Below are 8,198 nucleotides of genomic sequence, written 5' to 3' on the forward strand. Positions count from 1 at the left end.
ACGAAGCGTCTCACTGGTGCGCCAGGCCAATGGTTCAGTCTGTCAAAGCTCGACACCCGAACTTAGAGGCTGCTTCCCACTCGCTCGTTTGGCGTCGAAGAGCTCCCTTTCTGTTAGCCTCTCGACACTCGGCCAATGATGTCCCTCAACAGCAAAGCATCGTACTGCAGGGTTAGCTCCAACACCCTCTGCGAGTCCAAACCTTCTTGTCCGCAAATTTGGGGTTTCAAATATCCGATTCTCCCAAAATGGATACTTTGGTCAAAGTCGATGGTCGGACGCTGATTGGCTCTTTCGCAAATAAGATCGCCATGCCACGCCACGGCGTCGACTTTGGTGCTGGGATCCCTGGCTTCCGAGCGCGCCTCTATCCGCTAGTGCACTAGGCGCACGCTACGGGGACGTGAGTTGAACTCTTAGCAGGCTCAAATACAGTGCATTCAAAAATGGGCTCAAATACAGTGCATTCAAAAGGGACACAGCTTAAAAGTTGACACCGAGGACCGTCAGAAGCTTCTTGGAAAACTCCATGCCGAGGAAGCAGGCAGCGTTGGCGGGGAACGCACGGGCCATGGCCGGACCGACGCCCTTGAAGAGCGCACCGTGGCCCTCGGTTTGCACCAAGTGCTTGTACGCGTCGACAATACCGGCGCCGCGGTACGTGCCTTCGGGCGCCGTCTGGATGCGCGACTTGATGACATCCGGGGGAATCGCAACGACCCAGTTGATGACGCCGGCAAGACCACCGGCGACGAACGTGCGGAACGCGTTGAGGTCCTCGGGGCTCTGGCCCTCGGGCGTGAGGAGGCGCTTGACGCCTTCGTAGCCGCCGAAGTACCCGATCGAGCCCGGCACATCGCGGAGCAACGTCGCCTCCCAACCACGGTACAAGCTGCCAATGCCGCCCGTGCGGTAGAGCTGCTTGGCGCAGTCCGACATACCGCTGTACATGGGCGCCTCGCCGCGCGCAACAGCCTGCGACTGAATCTACAACGTTTGTCAATACGACCAGCCTTCAACAATCTGGTGCAACGCACTTGGAGCAAGCACTTGATGCGCTCACCCGGCGACATGACGATCGTCGTCGGGATCGCCGAGAAGCCGCCGGCAAACATAATTTGGTTCATCGAGAGCTTGTCCGAGTCGCTCATGTTGGCCGCCTTGCGCTACACAACGATGATGGCATGTGAGTGCCGACCATCATCATGCAATGGCGCACGTACCGCAAGGAGGGCACCCATGTCATAGCCCCAAAAGCAGATCGCGAAAATGGGTGTCACGCCCACAAGCGGCGCCGTCATGCCACGGTAGAGACCCTTGGGCTACGAAGACGCGACCACCGCATGAGCCATCGTGCTTTCAAGCATAATCGCCTACCCCGTCCTTGGCGACAATCTTGCGCGCGCAGTCCATGGCGCTCGAGTAGAGCGGCGCCTCGCCCGCCTTGGGCGTGGGCATCGTCTGCATGTTGACCTTGATCAAGTCGAGCGGGTGGCCGGCGGCGACAAGGCACATGCCGCCAAAGCCACCCGAGAGGAACGACTTGAACGGCGCGCTGCCTAAATATGCGGGTCGGTGCCATGTCTCCAGAGCCTAGCGCTGTCTACCTTGGGCAGCGACTTCTTGCTTCTTCTCCTCGGCCATGGGGCTTGTTGACTAAACGGGGCAAATCGGCGACTGGGCTGACAAGATATTTTTTGTGGGCGGTCCTCCGCTGTCAACGTAAACCCCGCCGAAGACCCCACGAACGTAGTTCAAGTTCTTGCTTCGAACTTCGCATTACCGCCGCGTCCCATTGGTTCGTTTGTCGACTACGATCTGAGATCGACTAAGTTGGCGCGTGATGGACTGAACCAAGCGCAAGGTAGCACGATGATGCGTACCCACTTGACGACGAGGCCGGTACAAGCACGGCCCCAGTATACTAGGATACTCTCGACTCTATGGTCAATGGCAGGAATACGTGACAGCAAAAGCAATGTCGTGCAAGCCGCCCTGAATTAGCGATCTCGTGAGCACACACCCAGGCACACACCTGCCCAACTGGTGCGTGTCCGTTTAGTTGAAATGTGATCGACTAGAACGACAGAGACTGGTTGAAATCGTCGGCAGAGGCGGATAAGGACCAATCGCAATATCAATTTGAACGATATTTACCCAATCAAAAATGCGTCAGGATGTTTCGTGATCCAGCGGGCACATCTTTTGGATCTTGGTCTTTGGCGTCGACCAGTTCATTTTCATTTCCATCCGCCACCAGCATGAGCAGCATTGTCGCCGCAGCCGAAGCCCGTACGCAGGGCTACAAGGCGCAGATTGCGCAAAGCAGCGCGGTTGCCGCCACCGACCTCCAGCTGCCGGCGCCGGCGACCAAGATCGTCGGCAAGGTCCGGGACATCTACGTGCTGCCCGAGCGCAAGCAGGTCGTACTCGTCTCGACGGACCGCCAGAGCGCGTTCGATCGCCAGCTCGCGTCCGTGCCGTGCAAGGGCCAAGTGCTCACGCTCACGAGCGCGTGGTGGTTCAAGGCCACAGAGCACATCGTGCCCAACCACGTGATCGCGACGCCGCACCCGTCCGTCGTCGTCTGCAAGCAGGCCAAAGTCTTCTCGGTCGAGTTCGTTGTGCGTGGCTACATCACTGGCTCGACGTCGACGTCGATGTGGACAAACTACGCCAAGGGCAGCCGCGACTTTTGCGGCCACAAGCTTGCGGACGGCTACGTCCAGCACCAAAAGCTGCCCGAGAACCTCGTCACGCCCACGGTACGCACCTCGCAACATCCGTGCTTGGTCAAACTCATGGATTGACTCTGTTTTAGACCAAGGACGACGTGCACGACGAGCTCATATCGGGCAAGGAGGTCGTGTCGACCGGGCGCATGACGCAGGCGCAGTGGGACTACTGCCATCAAAAGGCGCTCGAGCTCTTTGCGTTTGGCCAAGCGACGGCTGCGAAGCGTGGTCTCATCTTGGTCGACACCAAGTACGAATTTGGTGTTCAGGAAGACGGTACGATCCTCTTGATTGACGAGATTCACACGCCCGACTCGAGCCGGTACTTTCAAAATATCAAGTGCAAGCTCCCAATGAAATGCGTAGCTACTGGCTCGCAGCCTCGTACGAAGCGCGCATGGCGGCCAAGGAGAGCCCGGAGAACATTGACAAGGAGTTTTTGCGTCTCTGGTTCAAGGACAACTGCGACCCGTACAATGACCCAGTGCTGCCGGCCGCGCCGACCGACCTCGTTCAGGAACTCGCCCGTCGCTACATCCTCCTGTTTGAGCTCATCACGGGCAACACGTTCAACTTTGAGTCGCCCGACCTCCAAACGGCGATGACGGCGTTTTACCAGCACTAAACGATTCAATACTATGTACTTGGGCCAATAAATACACTGTCACTACCGGTCGCGCCGTCCTCTGCAGCGACCTTGGTCCGCCGAAAGCCCGGCACCGCTTTCGCCGTAGCATTGCTCCGAGAGTCGATGGGCTCGCTCGCCAGCACGGTCGCGTCAACGTACGCGGCAGCACCCATGGGCACGACACGGCTCGCCTTGATCGTCGACGCCAGCAGCATCGGCGGAGCATTCGCTGCCGTCCACGTGAACGGATGACCAATTCTCTTTTGCGTGCGCTTGAGAAAGACGACCATCATGGCCGCTGCGCGCCATTTCTGTATGAGCGAGAGGGCATTCATCTCTCGCTTGGAGAGGACGAGGACGCCGCCAAGTGTGATGGTGACCCCAAGAAAGAACATGGCGAGCTACATGGCAACCTCGTCCGCAGGTCTCTCGAGCGCCAAAGAGCAACGTACCTGGAGGACGCTCATGGTAGCAAACTCATTAAAGTAGACAGCGCCGCCGAGGATCGAGACCGAGATGAAAAAGCACTGTGGCAAATCGTTGTATTGTCCACTCTCCGGACGTACATACCTGGAAGATCGGGATGACAAAAACCGCGTCCGACGTCTCGAGACCTTGGGCGAGCCAGTGGATCTACGGTGTTGGTGCATACATCGTCCGTTTGCCGATATGCGTACTTGGAGCAGAACGCAGAGGAGCATCAAGAACGCAATCGCATACGTCCCAAAAGTCGTAAACTGATTGTCGCCAGCCAGCGTCGACTTGAAGAGCTCGGCAAACGCCTTTGCAAAGAGGACCGACTGCGCGCCGCAGACACCGGACAGGGCGGGGCAGATGATCGATTGGCTCTTCGCATACGCGCGGTGCATGGGCGACCCGACTCCGTACTGGATGGCGATCGCGCGGATCTTGCGAATGTACAGGTACAACCCGACCGAGGTGACCGAGACCAAGATCGCGTACACGATAAAGTGGGTTTGGTTGAAGAGCAAGAGAAGTTCGTCAACCGTGTAGCCTACACCGCGTCGGAATCGTCATGTCGGCACCATCCAGAACGTACAGTCATTCGCTTTGCTCGCAAAGGCGGCGACAACCATAATACCGAGCACGATGAGCCCCGTGCCGACACCGTCCTACACGACAAACATCGGCCCTTGTACAAAGCATTAGGCAGAAGTACGCGCTTGGAAAATGGCTCTTTGAGAAAATAGTGGGCAAAAAATACATTGGCCACGATCGTAAAGCCACCGACGGGAATCGCAAGGCTCTGCGGGATAAACCCAAGCGCGGCAAAGTCGCCAATGCTCCCAAAGACGACGAGGAAGAGGCCTGCTTCATATCAGCGCTCAAATGCAACGAGACGGACGCACCAAAGGCCCATTTTGGCTGCAGGAAATACCCGCGCTTGAGCAGCAAAGGGCGTTTGGCTTCGCACAGAAACGAGTACTTTTGCAGGTTGACGCCCATGTTGGTGCAGATGGACGCGACGACCGACATGAGGACACCGACGTACCAGAGGCTGAACTCTTCGCCGCTGCCCTTGTCGCTGTGCGAGCCATTCTTTCCTCCACAGCCCATCGCGACGGAGGTTGGGTGTATGTCGACCGTTTCCCAACTCCAGATTGACCACTGGTTGCGAAATCAACTAAATTTATACAAACTAACTGGCGCGTCTACTCGAGGACGTCGAGGTTCTCGAGGACGAGGGATGCAAACGCTGCCTCTTCGGACGCATACTCCTTCTCTTCGCCCTCGAGCGACGCAATGACTGCAAGGCGCGCTTGGATCTTGGCAACGAGCTGGAGCGCTGGCGCCTTGCACGCAGCCTTGAAAGCTGGGCCGAGCGACGCAAACTCCGAGAGCGCCTGCAGCGACGACTCGTTGAGGTCTACGTCGTCGCCGCCGACGAGCGACGCACAGACGCGAAGGTAGACGCCGGTGCTCAAGAGCACTTTGGCGTTTTCGATCGATGCGTTGACGAGGTACCGGAGGAGGAAGAGCGACCGCCGCTGGAGGCGAATGTCGCCGGTATCGAGGCAGCGCGTTAGCACGCCAAGGCCATCGCATTGCACGACAAACCAGCGCTCGGACGTCTTGTCAAGGCTGCGCACCATGCACGAGATGCCCAGGAGAGCTTTCGAGCGGCAGTCGGCGTCCTTATCCTCGGTCACCATTTTGCAAAGAGCTTCGATGATCGAGGCGTCAAGGCCGGCCTTCTGCACGGGCGGGTTGTTCTGCGCGCAGGTCGCAAACACTTCGGCGGCGAGGGCGCGTGTCGTCGGGCGCGGGTTCTGGAAGAGCGAGAGGAGGCTCGGGAGGCCGCCAATCTTGATGAACGTCTGCGCGTTGTCGATCTGATCGATGCGCGTGAGCATCTCGTCGAGGAGCGCTTCCTTGTAGTCGGCAATCTCTTCAGGCGTAAACGGGTTCTCTGGCGGGTCCTCAATGAGCTTGGGCAGCACCTGGCGCGGATCCTCGTCCGCCCAGATGCGGATGATCTGGTGCATGCGCTCGATCTCGTCGATGACGCACTCCTTCATGACGCGCTCGAGCCACTCGCGGTCGTGCGGGTCCATGGCCTTGAACTCGGACGCGTGCGTGCCATCTTGCTGCTGCATGGACCAGCGCAGGAGGCCCATCCACTTGTTCGGGTCGGCCATGCTGCTTCTTGCTGCGGGAAATAGGAACTGCGCCCAGCCATTTTTTGTCGAGCGATTGGCCATTTGACATATTATGTTTCACAGGTGGGATAATGGACCCGAATTAGTGTATGTTAAACGCTGGCGCCGACAGCGCCGTTTGTCGAAGGCCTGGCCATGTTCTCTTCTAGGAAGCGATCGATGCCATCACTGTTAACATTGGTAGGCACGTAGAAGCTGCTGAAGACATGTCATGGTGCGCTTCAGGCAGTATACCTCGAAGACTTGATTGCACGCTATTTCGGAATGCTAGCGTCGATAGGAGGGATTTCCCCGAGATAACATACACTATTTCACGTCATTTGGAGCGAGACGCATACTTCGAGAAATTCCAGAAGCACGCAACGCGATTTGATGCGAATTCGGGGATAGCAACATTACACTACCACGATTGAGTCGATGGACGCAAGTACATATACTGTCAAGTCAAGAAGAGGGATCGTCCATGGCGATCCTTGAAGACGCGGGCGCGAAGACCCTGTCCACGCCTTGCTGCTGCTGTTGGACGCTTCAGACATTCATACTATTCAAAAACAGAATACTATTAAGCAATATTACACTATTAAAATATGACACTATTCGAACACCAAAAGATACCAAGTCCAAGAATGGGCAGGGCGCCATGGACCCGACCGGTGAGTTCTTGCCTCAACATCATTTCTCTAGGTGAGATCTGCTACATCTACTAGGTGGTACTGTGTTTGGTCTTGGCTCAAATAGGGCGTGCGCTTGGCGACGCTAAGATCCAATTTGTCTGGCCCCCACCCGGCCTCCTCCTACGCTCCTCCACCGATGTCATCGTCCAGTACACTGTCGATGGCTCCGTGGTCAATGGGTCGCTTCAGTTCTCGGGCGATAAGATCAACGGTATTCTACCTGCTGTCTCCGACACCATGCGCTTTGTTGGCGCCGACCTCGGCTCGTACTGGGCCTCCGCACAGCTGCTCGATCCATCGGGGCAGCCGATCGGCGACGTGTCGACTTTGCACTATGAGCGCGTCCTTTCCCACGAGCAGGCTACCGCTCAGCGAACGCTGCCGAGACCGCGGCGTGTGCTCTTGGCACTGCCGTCTGTCGTGCGACCGCGCGAGCGCAAGCTGTGCTTTGTGACAGGAGGCACCAGCATGGATGGCCAAATGCGACTCTGGCTCGACCTCATTGCTGCGCTCCAGCAGCATCCGACGACAAAGTATAGCTTTCACGTGCGGTATTTCGTTCTGAAAATGGTCGAAAATGAGCGGAAACCATAGATGTTTCGCGTGCAAGCTCCGACGGCCGTGCGTCTCGACCCGTATCTCGCGCTTGGCATTCCCATCACATACGTTCATCTTACGGTAGTTTACGCTCGGACCGACTACACGCTGACGCAACGCCGATATAGGTCGACTCCAACAACGTTGCCAAGTACAATTTGACCAACAACAAGACAATGGCGCAGCTTGCGGCGTACGCCAAGGGGCTCGGACGCCATCCTGCGTACGTCGCTCGGCTCTTTGGCCAGTATACCGCTGCGCTATCGCCGTGCCGTGGCGCGATTCTTGTGTATGCCAACTCGCAAGACCACGGCGACTCGGCGCTTTCACTTGTCGCGCGCCATGTCCAAGTGCAGGCTGTCGTGCTGGAGCTCTCGGGTCTACGTCCGATGCCCCATGCCGTGGACGCGGTCATTGGCCCATCGCAGTTCGCCGTCTACCACGAGAGTGTCGCGCAGGCAGTTGCAGCGACGCATCGGCACGTGATCGTACCAGGCGTCAACACGACGCTCTTCGTTCCCGCCGCCAAGCCCAAGCCCAACGACTGCCTTGTCGTGGGCTACCTCGGTCGCATTGCACCGGAAAAGTCCCTCGGACTCCTAGCACGCGCCACCGAGCTTCTCACAGCCAAGCACGATCTCTGCCTCGTCTTTCGCTGGGTCGGCGAAGGCCCAGATGCTGTGTTCTATCAGCACTACCCCGTGGAGCTGCTCGGTGGCATCTACAACGAAACCGCGCTCGTCCACGAACTCCAGTCCTGGGACTTGGCTGTCCACCCAGGCCTCCGCGAGACGTTTGGCATCGCCAACATTGAGGTCATGGCGGTTGGCCTTCCGCTTGTCTGTTTTGGCGTCGCCGGCACGACCGAGTACATTCGACATGG

At 57.7% G+C, this 8,198-nt stretch overlaps 5 protein-coding genes across 5 annotated transcripts in view; 2 read left to right on the forward strand and 3 right to left on the reverse strand.

Moving 5' to 3' along the window:
- Nucleotides 1–414: 414 nt before the first annotated feature.
- On the reverse strand, nucleotides 415–1,706 carry SDRG_10363 (hypothetical protein). The gene is made up of 5 exons (XM_008616349.1): nucleotides 1,608–1,706; nucleotides 1,378–1,559; nucleotides 1,224–1,322; nucleotides 1,038–1,166; nucleotides 415–987 (listed from the first exon to the last, which is right to left on the reverse strand). The coding sequence occupies exons 1-5, from the start codon at nucleotides 1,642–1,644 to the stop codon at nucleotides 484–486; spliced, it is 951 nt and encodes a 316-aa protein (XP_008614571.1). The 5' UTR covers nucleotides 1,645–1,706; the 3' UTR covers nucleotides 415–483.
- A 509-nt stretch (nucleotides 1,707–2,215) lies between these two features.
- SDRG_10364 (phosphoribosylaminoimidazole-succinocarboxamide synthase) lies at nucleotides 2,216–3,410 on the forward strand. The gene is made up of 3 exons (XM_008616350.1): nucleotides 2,216–2,765; nucleotides 2,822–3,057; nucleotides 3,102–3,410. Exons 1-3 carry the CDS (start codon nucleotides 2,262–2,264, stop codon nucleotides 3,358–3,360), a joined length of 999 nt encoding a protein of 332 aa, XP_008614572.1. The 5' UTR covers nucleotides 2,216–2,261; the 3' UTR covers nucleotides 3,361–3,410.
- Nucleotides 3,372–4,941, reverse strand: SDRG_10365 (hypothetical protein; the record flags this gene model as incomplete). Its single annotated transcript, XM_008616351.1, has 7 exons — nucleotides 3,372–3,764; nucleotides 3,816–3,890; nucleotides 3,934–3,996; nucleotides 4,041–4,378; nucleotides 4,424–4,496; nucleotides 4,544–4,692; nucleotides 4,734–4,941. The coding sequence occupies 7 exons, from the start codon at nucleotides 4,939–4,941 to the stop codon at nucleotides 3,372–3,374; spliced, it is 1,299 nt and encodes a 432-aa protein (XP_008614573.1).
- Nucleotides 4,942–5,036: 95 nt separating this feature from the next.
- SDRG_10366 (hypothetical protein) lies at nucleotides 5,037–6,023 on the reverse strand (the record flags this gene model as incomplete). The annotated part of the gene is made up of 1 exon (XM_008616352.1): nucleotides 5,037–6,023. The coding sequence occupies one exon, from the start codon at nucleotides 6,021–6,023 to the stop codon at nucleotides 5,037–5,039; it is 987 nt and encodes a 328-aa protein (XP_008614574.1).
- A 932-nt stretch (nucleotides 6,024–6,955) lies between these two features.
- SDRG_10367 (hypothetical protein) overlaps nucleotides 6,956–8,198 on the forward strand; it is a gene marked incomplete at its 5' end in the record, with an annotated part of 3,402 nt that continues 2,159 nt past the window's right edge. The window contains 3 exons of the mRNA XM_008616353.1: nucleotides 6,956–7,264; nucleotides 7,313–7,396; nucleotides 7,444–8,139. Coding sequence (XP_008614575.1) covers nucleotides 6,956–7,264; nucleotides 7,313–7,396; nucleotides 7,444–8,139 — 1,089 coding nt within the window. The remainder of the gene's footprint in view (nucleotides 7,265–7,312; nucleotides 7,397–7,443; nucleotides 8,140–8,198) is intronic.

The sequence above is a fragment of the Saprolegnia diclina genome (assembly GCF_000281045.1).
Source record: "Saprolegnia diclina VS20 unplaced genomic scaffold supercont1.34, whole genome shotgun sequence".
NCBI lineage: Eukaryota > Oomycota > Saprolegniomycetes > Saprolegniales > Saprolegniaceae > Saprolegnia > Saprolegnia diclina.

Excerpts from the sequence above, each read along its gene's own strand:
- SDRG_10364 (XM_008616350.1), top strand. The coding sequence starts at position 2,262 with ATGAGCAGCATTGTCGCCGCAGCCGAAGCCCGTACGCAGGGCTACAAG. Across the intron at positions 2,766-2,821 it reads AGAACCTCGTCACGCCCACG|ACCAAGGACGACGTGCACGA; the intron begins GTACGCACCTCG and ends ACTCTGTTTTAG. Across the intron at positions 3,058-3,101 it reads CACACGCCCGACTCGAGCCG|CTACTGGCTCGCAGCCTCGT; the intron begins GTACTTTCAAAA and ends TGAAATGCGTAG.
- SDRG_10363 (XM_008616349.1), bottom strand. The coding sequence starts at position 1,644 with ATGGCCGAGGAGAAGAAGCAAGAAGTCGCTGCCCAAG. Across the intron at positions 1,560-1,607 it reads GCAAGAAGTCGCTGCCCAAG|GCAGCGCGCCGTTCAAGTCG; the intron begins GTAGACAGCGCT and ends CCGCATATTTAG. Across the intron at positions 1,167-1,223 it reads ACATGGGTGCCCTCCTTGCG|CGCAAGGCGGCCAACATGAG; the intron begins GTACGTGCGCCA and ends ATCGTTGTGTAG.